Source organism: Sarcophilus harrisii, chromosome 6 (genome assembly GCF_902635505.1).
Source record: "Sarcophilus harrisii chromosome 6, mSarHar1.11, whole genome shotgun sequence".
Lineage (NCBI taxonomy): Eukaryota > Metazoa > Chordata > Mammalia > Dasyuromorphia > Dasyuridae > Sarcophilus > Sarcophilus harrisii.
In genome coordinates, this window is record NC_045431.1 from 75,818,759 (window position 1) to 75,841,202 (window position 22,444).

The 22,444-nt window shown below is 37.6% G+C and overlaps 1 protein-coding gene across 7 annotated transcripts in view; it reads right to left on the reverse strand.

The window, feature by feature from the left end:
* The window catches only part of LRBA (LPS responsive beige-like anchor protein), a 754,452-nt gene extending 746,861 nt beyond the window's left edge, over nt 1-7,591 (reverse strand). For 3 of the 7 annotated variants that reach the window (XM_012552173.3, XM_023505940.2, XM_031943308.1), the window contains exon 1: nt 5,938-6,596. In XM_012552173.3, the coding sequence (XP_012407627.1) occupies nt 5,938-6,141 (204 nt within the window). In that variant the 5' untranslated portion in view covers nt 6,142-6,596. Of the gene's footprint in view, nt 1-5,937; nt 6,597-6,621; nt 6,723-6,767; nt 7,158-7,573 lie in introns of those variants that run through there. The other 4 variants (XM_031943307.1, XM_031943304.1, XM_031943305.1 and 1 more) reach the window with 4 other exon arrangements.
* Nucleotides 7,592-22,444: the final 14,853 nt, after the last annotated feature.

The window sequence follows — 22,444 nt, forward strand, 5'->3', positions numbered from 1 at the left end:
AAAAATTATTATAAGCTGTGAAGCTAAGGAAGGAGTGCATTCTACATATGTGGGAAAACAAAAGCAGAAACGTGGAAAGTGAGGTGACATCTAATAAACAGCCACTACAAAGGTTTTACTAGAATAAGTAATATTAAATAAAAGTGGAAAGGTGGACAAAAGACAGGCTATAGAGTTACTGAAGAATATTTGAGATGTATGGTTTAGAAATATCAATTTGGCAACTATATAGAAGATAGATCAAAATGCTTGACAGTTCAGCTTGAGAAAGCATCCTCAGTGCCCAGTATTTTGCCATACCAGGTAAGCTTTAGAATTTTGAATTGCCAAACATTCCAACTCTACTAAAGAGCACAACTCCAATGAGCTGGCCATATCATTTGAATGCCAAACATATGTTTGCTTAAAAGATTATTTTACAAAGAACTCACACAAGGCAAGCACTCACATACAGGTCAGAAGAAGCAATAAAAGGACACTCTCCAGCTTTCTTTGAAGAACTTTGGAATCAATTGTGAGAAATGGGAGACAATGCACAGGACCCCTCATCATGGTATGCCTTCATTAAAGAAGCTGCTATGCTCTATGAGTGAAGCAGGATTGCAGTAGCTCAAAAAAAAAAAAAAAAAAAAAAACATAAAATATGCAAATTTACAGGCATCTTCACTTTAAACGTTCATATGGACTTTTTGTCCCCAGTCTGGGTAGAGCCTGCGGAGCTCATCTTAGTTTAATGGCACAGTCTAACACACTGTACCTTGACCTAAACATAGTGATGTCATTTTGGTCCTCTCCAACTATGAAAGGCCATAATCAACCAGATCAAAGAGAGGCAATGAGAAGTTGGAAGGCTAGTGAAATAGTCTAAGATAGAAGTGATAAGGGATTTAAGCTAGGATGGTGGTTACATATGTGAACAAATTTGAGATACTATAGAAGCAGAATCAACAAAATCTGGCAATTGATTGGATATGGAGTATAAGGGAAGAGTAAAAAATGCCAATGAAGTTGCAAACCCGACGACTAGAAAGATGGGGTTATCCTCCACAGAAATAGCAAAATATAATGAGTTCCATATTAGATACGTTGATTTTCAGATGCCCACAGGATGTGTAGGTAGAAAGGTCCAATACAACTGGTAAAGTCCAGTAGAACTGGTAATACAGAATGATATGATTCCCTCTTGGCTATGAAATATATCATAGTTGGCATAACTGCAGAATGACTTAGAGGCCATATATATTCCAAGAAAGGATGCTGGGTGTAGAGTCAAGAAACTAGGGTTCAATTCCTTTGGTCCAATTGGATCCTTGTCTCAAATTGGCTGTGTGGTGGTGATGAGCAAGTCACAAACTCATCTGAGTTACAGTTTCCTCATCTTTTAAAAGCAAGATAGTAAACAACACTTAGAATACTAACATCATACTCTTGAGAGGAGAATGCCTTATAAATCTAAAGTGTTATATCTATAAGTTATTATTTTCACAGAATTTCAGAGAGAAAGGCCCTCTGAAATCATGAAATGCAAATCCAAATTCATTTTGCCAATTAGGAACTAAAGACTAAAGAGGTTAAATGACTTGCCAAAAGTCGTACAATTAATTGTTGGCAGAGTTAAACCTAAAATACAGGCCTATTAGCCCAAAGTTCAGGATTCTTTCCACACTCTCTTCTAAACCCCAGTGAGATTTATGCTGCTTTCTAAGTCAACTTCAGTACAGTTAGCTTTTTCCATTTAGAGAAAGCCAGAAAAATGAATTTAAATAACAAATCTAAATGGTTCAATTCCCCTTCAAATACCTCTCAAATATCACGAGGAGCTTTGTGATCAAAAGTAAGTCACAAACTCTTTGAACTTCAGTTACCTCACTTACAAAATGGGAAAATGAGTTCAGCAAAACTCATAAGCAAGACTTTTAGAGTAAAACGATATAAGGTATATATAACGCTTTGCCAACATAAATAGACCTTATGTCAATTGTTACTATTGTTGTTTCTATCTTCCTAGCACTATGCTAGAAATAAAAAAAAAAAAAAAAAATACAAAGATGTACATGTCATAGATGGTCTTTCTCCAACTATTAAAAATGATCCGGACACTTGGAGTTTTCTGCACTTAAGAGAGGACATAAAGAAACTACAACAGATATAATCTATGGTGAGTTGACTATGCCTTTGAAATGATAACACACCCAGGAGTAAACATTTAAGTTAAATTAAATCTATAAAAAACAAAGAAACAATTAGAAAAGAACCCAATTCTGGGTAAGAACCTCAAGTAGCTAAGGTGTTACAAAATCTTTTGAATAATATTTTTTATTTAAAAGTAGGATATTCAAACAAAATCTGAAATTTTGTGCAATACTAAAAAAAAGTTACAATTATGAATGTCACCTTAACTTTTTCAGTGTGGAAGAGTATAAAATTCAATATGATCTTCAACAGATTATGTAAAACTAGGGCTTACAGGGAAAGGAAGCCACAAGGATAAAAGAAAAGGCCTACTCATTAATGTTTTTCAGTCCCTTTCCCTTGCTTTAAATTAGGTAGGATAGTTGACAAATGAAGAAGGTGGGCCATCACATGTCCTTGCTTTTCTACCAGTCTAATCTTGAAAAATAAGGACACAGAATATCTTCCAATTTGTAAATCATTACCTGTGATTCACTACATGACCTTGAAAAAACCTTCCAGTGCCAAATTCTATGAAACATAGATCAAATTTATCAGCAAACTTACAACAAGATTTGCATTTTCTTAATGATAAAATTCAAGTGACTCACATTTAGTCCTCCACCCACATACAATATATTCTAAAAGAGGAGAATTAGTTACACTAAAGTAACAAAGCTACTTCACACTGATCAGAGGCAATCATCATATTTCGGTTTTGAAACCTAAAATACTGGGGTCTTCTGGGAGAAAATAGGGAGAAAAAGCAAAGTTGCTAATGTACCAACATTGCCATTTATCCTCTTCAGCATTAGCAGTTTTTAAAAAATTTATGATAAGAATAATCTTCACAAGATTTACACAGCTTTGACTTGAATATATCAAAAAGTATTCATTAGGCACAACTTCTCTCACAGAACATGTTTTACATATGGAAAGACTTGACTTACACATAGATCTCAGTGATTTTAAACTGGTATTCTCTCTAATTTATCAAGTTCTATAATTAATTTGTTGCACCTTGGTCTCCCTAACCATAGAGCAAAAAAAGACTAGCCTTAGAAATCATAGAAGAAAAGAAGTTCAAAAGAAAAAAGTGATATAGTAACTTTTCCTTTATTGTTTCAATAATCATCATCAGGGAAAGGGGCAAAATAGAGCAAGACAAAAAAAAATTTTTTAATATGTTTGTTGTATTAGTTTTTTGAATTTTATTGTTGTGATATGGGAGCCACCTGCCATTGGCTGCTGGAGGTTAATTCAGACCTGTAGAATGGCTCTCTTTTGAATGTGAGAGGTAATGTCCAGGAATATCAAAAAGATAACCAAATAGAAGAGTTTATATTTTTTTTTCCTACAGGCAACAGGAAGCCAATGATAGGGTAGGGAAGGGGAAGAATATATAGCACCTACTAGATGATAGACACTATACTAAATTTTTTATAAATATTGTCTCATTTAAACCTCACAACATTCCTTTTTACAGTTAAGGAAATTTTGGCAAACAGAAACTCCATAACTTGCCCATGGTCAAGTATCTAGTAAGTGTCTGAGGCCATTCAGACTGGAAGACCTGAGTTCAAAACTGGACTCTGACACTTACTAGCTTTGTGATCCTGGGCAAGTCAAGTCACCTTACCTTGTTTGACTCAGTTCTTCATATAAAATGAGCTGAACAAGGAAATGGCAAACCTCCAGATTTTTTTGTCAAGAAAACCCTGAATGCAATCACATGAAGAGGTGTACATAACTGAAGAAACGACTGATCTACTTTACTGTCTCCAAGTAAAGGTATATGGTCAGCTCTTTACTTAATGAAAATTACTTTATTGTACAGTGGAAGACAAAGTAGGGTGGGAAGCTTGAAGTAGAAAAATCAATTAGGAGGCTGTTGTAATAATATAAGGATGAAGACAGTTGCAGGTCTAAGAGTGAGAATCAGGGCTGCATAAAAGAGATGGGGGAAAAAAAACAAGATGCTGCAATGGGTCAGATATGTGAAATGAAGAGTTAAGAATAATTCCAAGGTTACAATTTAGGAAAACTGGATAGTGTGTCTCTGACAGAAATTTGAAAATTTTGAATAAGAAAAAGAGGGAGAAAATAAGTTAGTTTGGGACACACTAAGTTTGATATGAAATTGAGAATATTTCCTAATACCCTTTCTAGAAAAGTGAAAAACACACAAAAGTTATATTTAATATTTACTTTAAAGCAAAGTCCTTCATAACTCATTAATGTAGTTTTGATGACCCCCCAACATTTTGGTGAGGAGCAATAACAGGAAATAATAAATTTACATTTCATTTCTTACTACTTTTCTGGTTTTACATAAACCTACCCAAATTTCAAAGTGCTACCTTCTTATTTTAAATTTAATCAAAATTCTGATTAATGCAATGTCCAACCACAATTCCAAATAACCAACGATGAAGCTTATTACTCAATTCCAAATAAATAAGTGATTGATTTAAGACATACATTCCCAGACGTGGCCTATAAAATAGGTATTTGTTTTTGCCTGACCAGGCACATTTGTTACAAAGGTTTTGTTCCCTTTTTTCCAATTTAGGAAGGGAAAGGAGAGAGGAGGTAACAGAGAAGTTCTCTTCCCCACTACCTGATTTTATAAAAAATATTTTCAGAAGACAGAAGGAAGGCGAAAGGGAAACATAAGCAAGCAGGACAGCTTTGAAAGCTACAGGTTGAAAAGGTATATTTTAAGTCTAAGTTTTTATTTCATTTTAAGCAATATATAAGTGATCTGCAAATTCAAATACAATCCCCTTTTTCTGGTCAGTTGTGTATAGAAAAATGATCATTTGGAATTTTTAAAAAGAAAAATGAATTCGATCATGAATTGTTTAATAAAAATTAATATAAAATTGAAGTGGCCAAAATGTTATTTGCCAAATATAAAACTTTTATTTAAAAATAAAAATCTAAATTAACTTCCTCCGATACTCAGGAGCATAGGATCATAGATTCAGAACCAGAAGGAACATTAGAGGCCATCTAGTCCAGGTTCTTTTTAACAGATGGGTAAGCAAGAACCAGCTAAGTTGGGTGCCTGGCCCAGCATCCCATGAGGTCACGACTTCTTCTGCAAAAAGTCTTTGCCATTAAATGAATCCTTCCTACCAGTTGAAGCAACAAGTATTTCAGAGATCTTTCTTTTAAAAATACACCTAATACATCAAAAATAACTTCACCCTATTTTTGTGATTTACCCATCACACCAGAAAGTATGACCATTTGCTTATATCTCTAAAATCTTCTAGACCCCCTGATGATGACCTAGAAATGGATTTTAAATAGCATAAGTGCCGAAAAAATTTGTACATGCAAAAAAAAAAAAAAAAAAAAACCTCCAAAACTTCACTCACGCCCTCTCCCCCACCCCCACCCCCAAAAAGTCACATCTTCACACATCACCCGTGCCCTCGCGCGTTCCTACTGACACAACAAGCAACTCTTTACCTAGTGGAGAAGCAGCAGAAATAGAAAGTAAGTAACTTCTTTCACTACGGTGGAAAGTGAGCTACTTAGTTACTCAGAACTTGGAAACGTACATCTGCAGCCTCTCAGCTGTGGGCGTCCCCAGAAACCCTAATGACAGCGGGGCAAGCACGGCAGGACCAAGTTCTTTCCCCTTCAGGCTACGAGAGCTTTAAAAGGCCTTCACCAGAGCAAGCACATGGCCCACTAACGCGCCCGCTCCCACCAGCCTCCGAGGGGACGCGCAGACCCGGAGTTCCCGCTCACCAAGTTAAAGACGGTCTCCACGATGTCCCTGTTGGTCACTTCTCCCACTTCCACCAAGCCCGAGAGCACGGCGAACTTCATTCGGATGCCCCGGATGGGGATGCCGGGCTTCAGAGGCAGCGCGCCGGCGTCCCGAGGGGCTCCTCGCGCGCCTCCATCACCTGTGGGCGGCGGGGACAGGGCCCGGCTGTCGTCGCTGGCCATGGCGGGTTTTCTTTTACGGGCCCCGCTCCCTGAGCCGGCACAGCAGCGCCCACGCGGGAAGGCGCGCGCCCCGAGTGCCCCACGCAGGGCCTCCGCCTGCGCCCCGACGGCCGCGACCCGCGGCGGGGCCCTCCTCCGCTCCCCGAGGCTTTCGGGCCGCCGCACACCAACCTGCGGGGAGAGCAAAACGCGGGGTCAGCCTGCGCTTCCGCGGGCCCGGTTCGGACGGGCCGAGCAGAGTTCCCCGACTGAGGGTCACCCGGCGAACCCCCCGCGGCGCGCTCCGGTCGGGTTAAGAGAGAGGCGCGCGTCCGGGAGGGGGGGGGGGAGCGGAGGTGGGAGCGGACAGGCTGTCTGGCTAACCCACCCCTGCCGGTCTGGGGCAGGGCGTCCAGGTATCCTCCTCGGCAGGTGCCGGAGAATCGGAGGGAGGGGAAGGACGGAAGGGGAGGGGAGAGGGAAGGAGAAGTTCGCCCTCACCCGGGCAAGACGGACTTCCAGCAAACTCTCCCCGCCCCGGCAGGGGAAAGAAGGGGAGGGGCAGGTCCAGGTAGAGATGCAGGTGCAGGGTGGGGGAGGGGCTGAAGCTTTAAGCGTGGGAGGGGGCGGGGGAACCCCTCACACACCTGGGGCGGGGGCGGAGCAGCGAGCCGGGGTCGGGGGGGCGGCTCGGGGCCGAGGGAGTCGGGAAGGCAGTGGCCGGAGCCGACCCGGGCGGTGCACCCGGTCTAGGCTCCCTCCCAAGTTTCCCTAGACCGCTCGCTGGCAGCCGGCGGCGGTACCCCAGAACTCCATCGCTTCCGGGGCCCGCCCCGCTCCGCGCTCGCTCAGCCCAGGAGAAGGCGGCAGCTGCCGGAGCGGCAGCTTCCGGCGATCGCCCCAACGGAGGGGCCCAGGCGGCTGAGGCTCCCACCGAGACGGCTCGGGCTCAAGTGCCTACTACTCTGAGGGGAGCTGCCATCGGCCGCCATGACAGCGCGCCGCCGGAGCCCCTGGCCGAGCGTGCGCGTGCGCGGCCGCCGAGCGCGCGGGGAGGGGGGGAAGGAGGAGGTGAAACGGCACGAGGTGGAGCGCGGCAGTGGAGGGAGCGGGGGAGGAAGGAGCGAACGGGGGTGGGAAGGAGGCCGGGCGGAGGGGAAGGATGCGGGAGGAACTCCGAGAACGAGGCCGGGCCCGCTCACTGAGGGGAGAGCCGCGCGCGCGCAGACGGCACGGGGAAGGGGCGCCCGCTCAGGTGGAAGCCAGGTGTGCCCCGGCTTCCCGCGCAGCGCGCGCCCTCGGGGACCCGGAGCGAAAGCAGCGGCGGCCCCGGGCTGACCCGGAGGGACTGGCTGGGACCGAGAGGGGCACTTGGGCTCTCTTAGGCGAAGCGATCTCTCCCAGACGTGGCTGTCCCACATGGGCAAGGTGTGCAGGCGATGGTTCCGCCTACCTGCCGGGCTACACAGGAAGGGGGACCCTCCCTGCTCCCCAAGTGCGGTGCAAGGAAGAGGAGGACGCCCGTGCCCGGGCTGCCGCGCAAGGGGCTGCAGCCCCAGCAGGAGCAACGCTGTCGCCTCCGTCTGAGCCTCCAGCAGCTGCTGCCCGCCCACCTCGCGGGGGGAAGGAGGAAGGGAGCGGGATCCTCCTCGGCGGCCGAGAGGCTTCGGTGCAGCTGCCGCTCTTGGGGGGGACTAGGGGGAGGGACGTGAAGGGATTCCCAGGCTGGCAGCTGCAAACCTCTCCCTCCTTCCAAGGAGGACAGTTGGTGGCCGGGATTCCGGCGGCAGCTGATCCAAATCGCCTCAGCGGGGCCTTTCATTCCTCTCCCGAAAAGAGTTTGGGCTTGTTTTAGAAGAAGGGAAAAAAGGGGGTTGGAAAGGACTCGCTTCCATGTAGAAAGTTTGCGTTAAAGTGTGGAGGGGGAAAAAAAAAACTGCTGGAACTTGGAAATCAGACTCTTAAATCCCTCCCCTTTTTGAGCTATAATAAAAGAAACCCGAATCCTCTTCAAATAATAGCGAAGAGCAAAGAAATTGCAGCCAAAAATATGTTGCATTCCGTATAAATTGAAGCCCAAAACTTTTATGTTTCTTAAATTGCAAACGGACCGTAATACCTGTTACAATTGCCGTAGCGGTGTGGATTTTCAAAAGTTTAGCCCTCACAATTCAATAGTGTGCGATGCCTTATGCTAGGTGTTTTGGAATTTATATGACTATAAGTGAGATCACAATCATATTTCATGAGTAGGATATAGATGATAAACAGGAGGAAGAGAGCAAGAAAGATTGCTTTCTAGACATTGCAAAGCAATTGTACACCAGACATCTCTTGAACAAAAGTCAAATTTTTTAATACCAATCTTCTGGTGTCAAAGAGCTGTAATTTTTTTTTTTTTTTTTTGAAATTTTAAATATCATTGTTGATTGGTGATTTTCCTGATCTGATTCGGGGTTTTCTTAGCAAAGACAGTAGAATGGTTTGTCATTCCCTTCTCCAATTCATCTTCCAAATGAGGAAACTGAGGCAAATAAGGTTCAATGATTTCTCTCAGTTTCCGCATCTGGAAAGTGGAACTGGAGAAAGAAATGGCAAAGCAAATCTTTGCCAAGAAAATCCCAAGTGGAGGGACAAAGAATCAGTCACAACTCAGCAATGACTGAATAACAATTTAATACACAAAATATGTAAGGTTTGGAGTAATATTCGAGTTCTTGACCCTGAAATCTACTTTCCTGTAATTTCTAATCACTGGTACTAGTTCTGTCCAATGAATTAAAGTAAAACAGTTTGGGAAGAGGATAAGTAAGGGTTTGTGTATGTCAATATAGGAAGCGCTTTTGTCCTTTACTAAAAACTTTTGTTTCCATTGTTTTCTACTTAGGCTAGGAAATTTTTGAGACAAAAGTCTTATTAACAAGCAGTAGGTACTTTCACATCCTGCTTTTTCTATAATATAGTTGTTTCACATAAAAACAAACGAACAAAAAAATGATTAGCCTAAACCATAAGGCAGTAGATTTGAAAGTAGATACTGTGAGGTCCAGTTTTGGCTATGCTACTTACACCCTTATTAACATGGGCAAAATTATTTCCCCTCAATTTCCTCATCTCTATGATCTCTAAAATCATTTTGTCATCTTTAAATCCTGTGATCCATGGTGTTTCTGGACTTTAGTTTTCTGTAAAATAATGGGACTGACAGGTATAAAATTAACTGCCTTCAAATCTCCAAAGTGCTTCCAAGAATTAGATTAGAATATAATTGGTAAAGTTTAACAAGATAAAAATACAATGCAACATAATGTTAATTTGTAGTCTTCTAATCAATATTTACCAGCAGGGATCCATTTCTATTTAAATTTGATACTGCTGAATTGAGTAATCTATAAAATCTCTTCCACTTCTAAATTTCACAAATAATAAAGTACACTCTAATAGGCACATTTCAATATTTTTTTTAAATTACTATTTTAAATGTAGCATAATTTTCACCAATAGATTTGCAAAATTAGCAACATTATGGAGGAGATAATTATATATTCTTAAAATCAGCAAAAATTTGCCTTCTCTCCCTCTCATCCCAATCTCCAAATAAGAAAAAAAGAAAACCAACTCCCCTGTTACAAACGTGTATAATCAAGTGAAACAAGTTTCTACATTGAGTAGAATTTGTTTTTGTAATTTCAGCCACCATAAAGAAGCATTGTAATCACTTTCAAGGTGAAGTAGCGTCAGAACAGAAACCCAGGTATATACATATTAATTAATAGAAATATTAAGAAGAAATTCAATTTCATTCTGAAGTGAAGTCAAACTCAATGTGCATATGCCCTTATCTGTGATACAATTTCTTAGTCTCAATTTTCTTAGCTGTAAAAGGGAATTAATAATTGTAATTGTAGCAGCTACCACCTGGGTTGTTGGGAGGATTAAATGAGAAATTTGAAATGCCATAAAAATGAACTTCAGAGGAGTTCCCCAGGAATTTATGTTTGGCTCTGTACGGTTTAACATTTTTATCAGTGAATTGGATATAGGTCTAGTTGATATGCAGATTTAGGTTAAAAGTAATAAAATCAATAGGAATAAAGGCAAAGTGTTGCATGACAATACAAAAAAAAAAAAAACTTCAAGAGTTTCTAAATTGGAGTGAGGGAGGCACGCAGACAATAGTTTTGAAAAAAAAAATCTAGCATTTAGTAGACTGCTCAATATGAGTCAGCAGTATGATGTGATAGCCCAAAAAAAAAAAATTCTGTTAGGAGCCACATAAAGAGGAAGACTTTCCTATTCCAGGAATAGAATAGTGATAGTTACACTGTACTCTGCTCTCATCAGACCTCATCTGGAGCACTGTGTTCAATTCTGGGCACCATGATTTAAGAATAGTACTGATATATACATGTAATTAGAAATCGAGTGGATGCCCATCAATTGGGGAATGGCTGAATAAGTTATGGTATATGAGTGTAATAAAATACTGTTGTTCTATAAAAATGATGAACAGACTGATTTCGGAAGAGCCTGGTGAGACTTACATGAACTGTGATATTGAGTGAAGTGAGCAGAACCAGGAAAACATTGTACACAGCAAACACAAGATTGTGTAATAATCAACTATGATAAACTTAGCTCTTCTCAGTAATTCATTGATCCAAGGTAATTCCAATAAATTTTGGTTGGAAAATTCCATCCACATATAGAGAACTATGAAGATTGAATATGGTTCAAAGCATACTATTTTCACCTTTTTTTTTTCCTTGTGGTTTTCCTCTTTTGATTTTTTTTTACAACATGAATAATATTTAAAATGATTGTACATATATAATATATCAAATTGCTTGCTGTCTTAGGGAGAGAGGTGTAAGGAAGAGAGTGTGAAAAAATTTGGAACTCAAAATCTTTTTTTAAAATTTTTTTCATTAAAGCTGTTTATTTTCAAAATATATGCATAGATAATGTTCAGCATTCATCTTTGCAAAAACTTGCATTCTAATTTTTTTTCTTTCCTTCTCCCCACCCCAGATGGCAAGTAATCTAATATGTAAAGCATGTGCAATCCTTCTATATGTATTTCCACAATTATGGTGCACAAGAAAAATCAGATCAACAAGGAAAAAAGATGAGAAAGAAAACAAAATGCAAGCAAACAATTTTTAAAAGGTGAAAATACTGTGTTGTGGTCCATACTCAGTCCCCACAGTCTTCTCTCTGGGTATAGATGGCTCTCTTCATCACAAGACCATTGGAACTGGCTTGGATTACCTCACTGTTGAAAAAAGCCACTTTCATCAGAATTGATTATCCCATAATATTGTTGTTGCCATGTACAATGATCTCCTGGTTCTACTCACTTCACTTAGCATCAGTTCATGTAAGTTTCTCTAGGCCTCTCTGAAATCATGCTGCTGATCATTTCTTATAGAACAATAATATTCCATAAAATTCATATACCATAACTTATATAGCCATTCTCCAACTGATGGGCATCCACTCAGTTTCTAGTTTCTTGCCACTACAGAAAGGGCTATAAACATTTTTTTGCCCTTCTGGGTCATTTTCCCTTTTTTATGATCTCTTTGGGATACAAGCCAAGTAGAGACACTGCTGGGTCAAAGGGTATGCACAGTTTGATAGCCCTTTGGGATAGTTCCAAATTGTTCTCAAGAATAGTTGGATCAGTTCACAATGTATTAATATCTCAGCTTTCCCACATCCTCTCCAACATTTATCATGATTTTTTCATTCATCTTAGCCAATCTGAAAGGTGTGTAGTTGTCTAAATTTGCATTCTCTGGTCAATCATTATTTAGAGCATTTTTATATGACTAGAAATGGTTTTAATCATCTGAAAATTGTCTGTTCATATCCTTTGACCATTTATCATTTGGAGCATGGCTTGAATTCTTATAAATTTGAGTCAATTCTCTATTTTAGAAATGAGGCCTTTCTTAGAACCCTTGGATATAAATGTTTTTCTCCAGTTTATTGCTTCCCTTCTAATCTTGTCTGCATTGGTTTTCTTTCTATAAAAACTTTTAAACTTAAATGTATTTTTTCAAAATTATCCATTTTGCATTCCATAAGGTACTCTAGTTCTTCTTTGGCCACAATTCCTTCCTTCTCCTGAAATCTGAGAGGTAGATTATCCTTTGTTCTTTTAATATCCTTATAATGTCACTAAATCATGAATCCATTTCTACCTTATCTTGGTGCAGAGTGTCAGATGTGCATCAATGCCTAGGTTCTGCCATACCAATTTGCAATTTTCCCAACAATTTTTGTCAGATATTGATTTCTTATCCCAGAAACTGGGGTCTTACCAAACACTAGAGTACTATAACCATTGACTATTGTGTCTTGTGAACCTAACCTATCCACTGATCATCTATTTCTTAGCCAGTACAAATGGTTTTGATGATGTCTATTTTATAATAGAGATTTAGGTCTGGTACAGCTAGGCCACCTTCATTTGCATTTTTTTCATTATTAATCTTTTGTTCTTCCAGATGGACTTAGTTTTTTATTATTTTTTTCCTAGCTTTGTAAAATAATTTCTTGGAAGTTTGATTGCTATAGCACTGAATAGTAGATTAATCTAGGTAGTACCGTCATTTTTTTATTTGCTTGGCCTACCTATGAGCCTTTGATATTTTCCCAATTGATTAGATGTGACTTTATTTGTATGGAAAGTGTTTTTTAGTTGTAGGAACTTAAAAACTTACAAAAATGAATATTGAAAACTATTTTTACATGTAATTGGAAAAAATAAAATAATATCAAGGGGAGAGGGAGGGATAGTTGATAAACTGTAAAATATCCAGAGAAGGGCAACTAGAATGATGGAGGGATTTTTGTCCATGACCTATAAGGATCAGTGGAAAGAACTAAGCATATTCAACCTCAGGGGGAAAAGACTGAAAGGTAGGGGACAAAGAAGAACATGACAGCTATCTTCAAATATTTGCAATATATCAGGGAGAGAAGGAACTATATTTGTGTCATTTGGCATTAGAAAGCAAAATCAGGAACACTGAGTATAAGTTTTCAAAGTCATCAATTTAGATGAAGTCAGGGAAATATTCCTTAACAAAGTTTATGAAGGACTGCATGATGAGACTGGGGAAAAGTTCCCTCTGGATATTTTTAAGATGAGGCTAGAAGACCATTTGTTGCAGTGGGTATTCTTTTGGTGTATGAATTAGACTAGATAATGGCCCTTGAGGTTCCTTCCAACTTTTAAATTTCTAATGCAATATGTAAATATCAACTATAATTACAATTGTACCTGCTTTGAGTTGCTTATCTAAACTCTCACTCTCCTTAAAGAGTTAGAATTTAGCTATTACATCCCCTCAGTGATCTTAGAGCCCATAATGGTAGTACTACCTACTATGGTTATCAGTTGATTATCAAATACTCAGCAATAATACTTAAGTAGATAACTCTATAAATGTATCTACATAAATATATCCCCTTATAACACCCCATGCCCATAGAAAACCGATTCAATCTTACAAAGTATATATAACAAACTAATAACTCATTTATCTTGACTGCTAGAAGTCTTTTTCTTTCCTTTGTAGGAGTGCTCCAGAAGTTTTCCTTAGGTAGCTATATAGGAGCCAGCTCAAATAGAGGCAATTGTTAAATTTTTCAATGTATTTATACCTTGTAAATTGGCAGATGCTATAACTTAGGGCTTGATTTATTGTTTTGTTGCTAGGCTTAATAAAGTGTTAATACAGATTAAATTTTAAATTGTATCTCCTACTTTGGAAATCGGGCTGTTAAGCATTTGCCAGCACACCTCTGCCCTAAACCATAGTGTAGAGTCTTTGCTCTGCTCTTTGTAGAACTGTGATCTGCATCCAGTTTTGTCTTTAGCTTCTGAAACTGCCAATTTTATCAGTACTAGTTGGATGATACTTGGATAATGATGAGAAAATAAGAAGTACTACAAAATTTATTTTCGGACCCTTTACCACTCACAAGGTTCACTCAGCAAAAATGAAGAGGAGGAAGGAGACCTAGCCAAGGTCAAACCTAAGAGGTTCCCCAAGTGTTGTTCCTGAATTCCTTACTTGCTCCAACTTCTGGAATCACTGAACTAATTTCATATTTTGTAGATAACCCATAGATTTTGTCCAAATTACCTCAGCCAATCTGAATAGTATTCTTTTGTAATATCTCTCTAATTCCAAGGACTTTTCACTTTATCTAAAGCCGATGATTGATTGATTGATTGAAACTAAGGCCCATGATTGAAATTGTTTTCACCAGTTTTAAGTACAGGAGACATCTTACTTTAAGTGAGGTTGGCTGACTTGATTTGCTCAATCAACATATTATTAAAGATAAAGAATGCAACTAAATGGTTGCCAGTATGATCTTACATACAGGTAATAACACTAGAGGTTGTCCAATATCAAATCATAACTCCATATAACTTAAGTTGAATTAGGTTCATAATTTAGCCCATAGATTTATGAAAACCAAATACTACTTTTTACAGTTCATTAATACTAAAGTAAAACTAAACTATATGGGTATAATTCATTAATTATATTGTTTGCTAAATACTCTCCTTTCTGATTAGCCTCTGGGAATGTTTGCAGTTGTGGAGGAGAGCATACTGCTATTATATCATGAATCTTCTCATATGTCTTGAGTTCAAGGATCTTCATTTTCATCAGGAGGTTGTGAGTTTCATAAGGTAGGTTACCGTTTTTCATTTTATTTCTCTATTCCCAGTAGCTAATATAGTGCCTTTCACATTGTAGAAACTTAACAGATAGGGTCAATAAGGATTACAGGATCTCAGATGCACTTTGTAAGCCTCTCTCTAGCTTAGTAAGCAACTTTCAAGAGCTGGCTATTCCAAAAGATAATTCATTCTGTGGTGACCAGCATTGGTGATAAGCTGCTCCAGAACTCACAAGACTAGTCCTCCAACAAGACCTATCTTTCATCAGTGTCATACTCAGTCTTTCCATTTTGGTAGGACTGGTTCCCTAGAAAACTTGTTCTTCACTGGCATATCTGGCCATATTGAAGCATCAGAATAGGACTTTGGTGGAAGGAATGTTATAATATACCTTAAAATGAAAACCATTTCTCATGCCTATACACAAAAACTTTTTTCATTCAACATGCTAAAAGGAAAATGTTTCTCTATATCAGCTCATTATGCTTAATTTATATATCATTTTTAATGTAACTATTGTGTTCAATTTTAAAGGCATGGAATTTTTTTTTTCCTGAGGCAATTGGGGTTAAGTGACTTGCCTAGGGTCACACAGCCAGGAAGTGTTAAGTTTCTGAAGTCAAATTTAAACTCAAGTCCTCCTGACTTCAGGGTTGGTGCTAAGGCATGGAACTTTACTAGTGAGAATAGGTTGTTGGGAAAAGTTGTTTAAATGCTGGTGGGCCAAGTACAACATCTATCCTCTAAATATTTCCATCCTTTTTCATCAGGCACATATGTGGTACATCATCATTGCCTGTATCATGACCCAGCATGCAAAGGCACACTGTAGTAAATTAGACAGTAGTATTCTCTATGGGATGTCACATGATCTAAAGACTTGTTTTCTCCATCTTGGTCCATGTACATCAGGACCAGAAGCCATGGAAGTACTTGCTTGTGCTTGAGTTTTCTTTGATCTGAAACACATTTGGCATATCAACGTAGCTTCAAATAAGTTGTTGCAATGTGGTCCTGGGAAAACATGGAGCTTCACATGTCCCATGTGCAGGCCAGGCTAGAGGATATAAAACTAGCCCACAGTTCCTTGGCAGCCTTGACTTTGCTCAGGAATTTGTACTAACTCCAAATAGTTACATTATTAGGCCAGATGGAGGAGGGGAGAATCTCTTGAAACAAGAAGGTATTGTAAGTAAGTTGTTTTCTTATTAAAGGAGTTTCCCACGATCACTTCACTAATAATTACTTTTCTTTCCCAGTCACCTTGTACTGCCTTGTCTCTCTCATTTGTTCACACATATGTATACCCTTAAGATTTTCTGTATTATTATCTAAAGTGATCCTGTCTATTTTATATAATCATGGCACCAAGAAACTCTATCAATCAGATTTGTTGTGGCTTATTGAAAAATTTCTTCTCCTCTATCCCCAATTAAAAAAAAAAAAACTATTCTTTCTGAGCCTAATCAGACCATGTTACCTACTTAAACAATGGTATGTTGGACTAATTGAATCAGCCATATCCAGTTTCATGTTATATCTTCAAATATACACAGATATAGTCTTTGTTTATACAGTTTCTATGGGAAAACCCTCTTCTGTTCAGACTTCCTTATTGTATCTACTTCATGCCAGTGACAAATACATATCCCTATTTTATCACTCATCTGATATTAATGATTACATAGTTGTTGAACAAGATTACCTCTTATATCTTTCAAGGAATCTTGTATAATTTTGAACACAAATAAAAAAGCACATACATACAAACAGAAAAGCACAAGGGAATTTTGTATTTTCTACATCTTCCAGTCATTTTTGTAATAGTAAACATATAGCCTACTATGGAATTGCTTTTGAAATCCTACAATTCTTCTAAAATAAAAAACTATATTGAATAAATGGAAAAAATATTAAAAAGCAATCATGAAAAATAGAAAATGTCCCACATGAACAAAAATATTTGTAATAACTGTCATTATGGTGACTAAGAATTGGAAATTGAGGAGATGGCCATTAACTGCACATTGTCTGAACAAATTGTGGTATATAAATGTAATGGAATATTATTCTATAAGAAATGATGAACAAACAGATTTCAGAAAAACCTGGAAATACTTACATGAACTTATGCTGAGTGAACTGAGAAGAACCAGAAAAGCAGTAACAGCAACATTGATCAACTTTGATGGACTTTGCTTTTCTCAGCAATACAGTCATCTAAGATAATTCTAAAAAAGAGCCATGATAGAAATGTTATCCACTTCCAGAGAAAGAATAATGGAATCTGAATGCAGATTGAAGCATATTATTTTCACTTTTTGTTAATGCCTTTTCTTTTCTTGTTACTTTTCCTTTTTGTCCTGATTGTTCTTTCACAGCGTGATTAATGTAGAAATCTGTTTAATATGATTGTGCATATATAATCTATATCAGATAGCTTGCTGTCTTGGAGAGTGATGAAGAAAGGGAAGGGGGGAAAATGAAATAAAAATCTAATAAAAGTAAATGTCAAAAACTAATAATTTTTTTAAAAAGAAGAAAAAAAAAATGTATTAGGTGCTAATGATAGCCAGGGACTGTTAAGTGCTGGTTTAAACAAATATAAGCAAGCAATTCAGTCCTTGCCCTCAAGGAGCTTATATTTTAATGATGAAAGACAGCACAGAAATTTAAAAAGGGAAGGGAAGCTATATATACATTGACACAATTTGGAAATGACCAAATGGTGGTATCTGGGCTATGAACAAGATAAGAGCTCATCAAAATCTAGGATTCCAGGGATGGTATCCAGCTTCTCAGAAAAGATGACTAGAATGGAGAAAGAATGATTTGGAGATAAGAGGAAGTATTTGTTGAACTAGGTTCTAGGAAAGTTAAAACAAAAGTTCACCTATCAAAGCCTAGAGACCCAGGGAGAGAGTCTAACTTCTGGGAAGAGGAGTCTGAGAAGGATGATGAGGAAAACTGGCATGAATATGAAAAGTGCTTTTCAAATTATAACATAGTTATGTCACCACCAGCCCTTGTAACAAAGAAACATAGTTTACCACAAAGATTTTCCTGATTAACAAAGACTAATCTTTCCTCTGAATTCTTGTAGTATTGAAAAAAAAAAAAAAAAAACCCTATGGTGTCAGAGCAGCTAGATGGTGCAATGATGGTGCACTGACCCTGAGTTCCAATCCAGCCTCAGATCCAATCCAGTCACACTAGCTATGTGACCCTAGTTGGGTCATTTAACTCCAATTGCCACACACACACACACACACACACACACACACACACACACAAACACACACATATAACCTATGGAGTGAGCTTATATACTAAGAAGATAATATTTGATTATATAGTCTTTTAGTATCCTATAGGGTTTTTTCCAATGTGTTCATAACATCATAGATATAGTTAGAAGGAATCTTAAAGATTAGTTAAAAGTTATTTGATCTAACCCCTCATTTTACAGATGAGAAACCAAATCCTAACTTGCCTAAGAGCTCACAAGTGATTCAAAGCCAGAATTGCACCTCTTACTCCAAATCCATTATTCTTTCCACTATACCACTTGTTATCCCTAATAAACTTCGTGTAAGCTCCCTGAAAACAGAAAACTTTTGTCCACACAACCAATGCTTAGTAAATGTATCTATTTCTTGAGACCTGAATTCTGCATATGAAATCATATCAGGACTGGTAGGATTTCCTGTAATAAAATTCTGAGCTCTATAGAAAAAGAGTTTTGTGACTGCACAGATCTCTATATCAATGTGAGGGACAAGAATGTGCCTTTCCAAACAGCTTTCTGCTGGAAGAATCCAGAAAAAAATGAGCTTCTTGAAAGCTCTAATTATTCCATTTTTCTTTACATTTCCAATACCTACCCACCTAGCAGAATATAAAATCAGTAATCTGGTTTCTAATGAGAGAAAAGATCGGGGACTTTCCAAGTTGGAAGGAGGAAAATGAACAGATGCATTCCCTGAAATCAGAAAAAGAGATGTCCCATTCACCCCAAATGTCTGTCAAAGGAACATGAAAATGATAACATGAAAATAAACTAGTACAAGGACAGTTTTCAGATAAAATATATGGGTTGTTTTAGATATATAAAACTGTGAAAAACTACTTGAAACAATCTGTCTGGGGGCATAACTTAGATCCTTAGTTATGAGTTTCTAAGCAGCAGGTAGAAGTAGTACAGCTTCTTAACTACACAGGGGAAGATTCAAATAGTGCAATAAAGTTTTGTGGGGGTTTTTTTGCATAACTCCAACAATTGAATAAAGATTTCTCATAAGACAGAAATTAGGCTAGACCCATAATTCAATAAAAAGGAAATTGAACTAGCTCTAGAATTGAGTCACAAGATAGAGTCAGCATAATTCATTCAATTCCTACTATCACTGTTTTCATCCTCTCAGTTCTACTGGTCTTAATGTGGACGTCTGGAACCTATCTGAGGCTTACAGACCATGGGAGTTAACTGGACCAAAAGGTCCTTATAAACAACCTAGCAGGTTTCTCCTGATTTAGCCTCAGGATGTGATTTTTAGTTTACTTAAAAAAACAGTTTGCAACAAACTGTCATGTTCCTTTGATCTGGAGCAATCTTTAATCTGTAAGTGACTTCCAGATTCCCTTTTGCAATCTTACTGTCTGGTATTGTTACTTCAGACTGCCTATTTATATACTTACTATACTAACTATTGGAGGGGGAAATCAGGGGCACCAGAACAAGATATAATTTAACAATTAAATACAACCATTCACTAACTTCTAAATTTTCTAATTAAGATAGTCTCCAAAGTACCATTGATGAATTTTTTAAAAGACATTGGAAAGGAAATTTCAAAGTTCATCTAGTCAAACTTGTCCCCCTAATTTTTACAAATAAAGAAAATGAGTCCCAGATAGCTTGCCCAAGGGTCATGCAGATAATGGATGGGAGGGCCAAGATTTGAAACACAGATTCCTTTACTCTAAATGTGGTGCTCTGTTTACTGTATTGATCTGCTTCCTTTCTATCAAATTTGAAAATGTCCACTGATGTTAATGCTTTTATATTATAAAAGAAATAACGATGATGATGATGATTGTAATAACAAAACTGTTTTGCAAGAGTCTTGTTAGGGAATTAATCAAATAGAATTATATTGAATATATTGAATTATATTGAATAATAGCTTTTTATTTTTAAAATATATGCAAAAATAGTTTTCAGCATTCACCCTTGCAAACCTTGTGTTCTAAATTTTTTCTCTTTCTTTTCCCCCATCCCTCCACTAGACAGCAAATAATTCAATATATGTTAAACATGTGCAATTCATATATAATTTTTTCCACATTTGTCATGCTGCAAGAAAAATCAGCTCAAAAAACATAAAAAAACAAGCAAACAAGAAAAAGGTGAAAATACTATGTTGTGATCCACATTCAGTCCCCATAGTCCTCTTTCTGTATGCAGATGACTCTCTCCATTACAAGTCTATTGGAATTGACCTAAATCACCTCATTGTTGAAAAGACCCAAGCCCATCAGGATTTATCACCATATAATTTTGTTTCTGTGTATAATGATCTCCTAGTTCTATTCACTTCACTTAGCATCAGTTCATGTAAGTCTCTCCAAGCCTTTCTGAACTCCTCCTGCTGATTGTTTCTTATAAAAGAATAATATTCCATAACATTCATATATTATAACTTATTCAGCCATTCTCCAACTGATGGATGTCCATTCAGCTTCCAGTTCCTTGCCACTACAAAAAGGGCTACCAAAAACATTTTTGCGCATGTGAGTTCTTTTCCCTTTTTTATTATCTCTTTGGAATTAATTAATGTTTTTAAAGAGGAAATTTGGAGTTTTTAATTTAATTTAATATTATGGGAATCTGAATTTATTGCAATGGACAGCCCCACTATTGATTTAGACAATCTGACTTTATGTCTTGATATACTATTTCTAAAGTTTCAAGACATTAATCAAATTATTGCTGCCCTGTTGATGAGCCTCCTCAAACTGGTCCTGACATAACATCTATATGGTCTGTTATAGGATGAATACTCAAAATTTTTCTACCTTGGAAGGACCTACCACATGAAGAGCCTTCATGAGCTGTTGTATCCATGCCATGATGAGGTATAAGAATGAAAGTCTAGTGAAGGCCTGAAAAAAACCTAATTAAGTACCTTGAAAACAATAGAATAAAAACAATGTATGGGTTTGAGAATGGCTATACAAATCTCCGTATATGAATAGAATGGATTATCACTGTGCTAATAAGAAATTACTAATATGAAAAGCATGGGAGGATTTACATGATCTAATACAGAGTAAATTAAGCAGAGCCAAGAAAACAATATACACAGTAATTATAACAATGTAACAACAAAACAATCAAAAGTGAATGCTGCAGAATTATAAATAACAAGCATGACTCCAAAGAAGAGAAATGAGAAGATATATTCTCCCCATCACCTCACTCCTTTACAGATGTGGGAGATCCATAGTTGTGATGAATTGCAAATATTTTCAGACTTTTTCAATGTATTTGATGAGTTTCGCTGATTTTTTTCCCTCTTTTTCTTTCTTTTTTTCTTCTTAAAAAAAGATTGTTATATGAGATAGCTTTTTATGAAAAGGAAAAAGAGGGTCGGCTTCAAAGGGGAAAAATTGTGAAGTTAAAAACAAAAGATATCTATAAATTTATTTTTAAAAAAAGAAAAATGGGATAAGTTCAATGGCTCATCATCTAATACCTTACCTTACCAATTAGAATTCAAGTTTAGTATGAAAGTCATACTTATTATATATGGCTGGCCCTTAGGCAAAACTCTGAAATAAGCAATCATCTTTCTTTTCATTGTGGTCTCCAAACCCACCCACCAAATTACCTACTCCATTCATATTAACTTGTAACTCAAATGTACTATAGTATATACATATGTGTACATATTACAATACATATACATACATACATATATATGTATGTATTGTATTGTATACACATATCCCAAAACCTTATGGAATAATGAGATTTTTAATGTTATCCATCGCAAAGGAGTACTGATTTGAAACGTTTGTCTCAAAACTTTGAGGACTTGTAGATAAAGATTTTTGTTTTGTTTTGTTTTGTTTTAGAAAGATTTAGTTCACAAATCCTCTACATATGAATTTTATAGCATGCCAGATTATTCCTTTATTCTGAGTATTATACCTTTAGACTATACAGAGCTGTTTCTACCTTTTAATGAGTTATTAAGAGAAAAGAGGTCTAATTCAACAAAAAATAATGATACAAACAGTTATTCAAACTTTTAGAAGGTGTTTAGTAAATTGCTTTTAAGTTGAGTTATCCAGTGTGGGTGAATCAGTCAGGAGTTGTTTGGATCTTTTCAGAAGCAGCAAAAACATGTTCTTCCTCATTTCCATTTTTTCCTGCAGTTTGCTTTAGCCCTACAAGGATCCTTCCATTATGCCTGTGCCTCCTATTTACTAGGGCATCTGGCAACATATAACTGATGACAGGAAACAAATTCTTTTAAAAGCAAGTTATTAATCACTGTAGCAGACCTTTGGCATGGATCAGCGGCTGACTTGGGAGAGAAACCT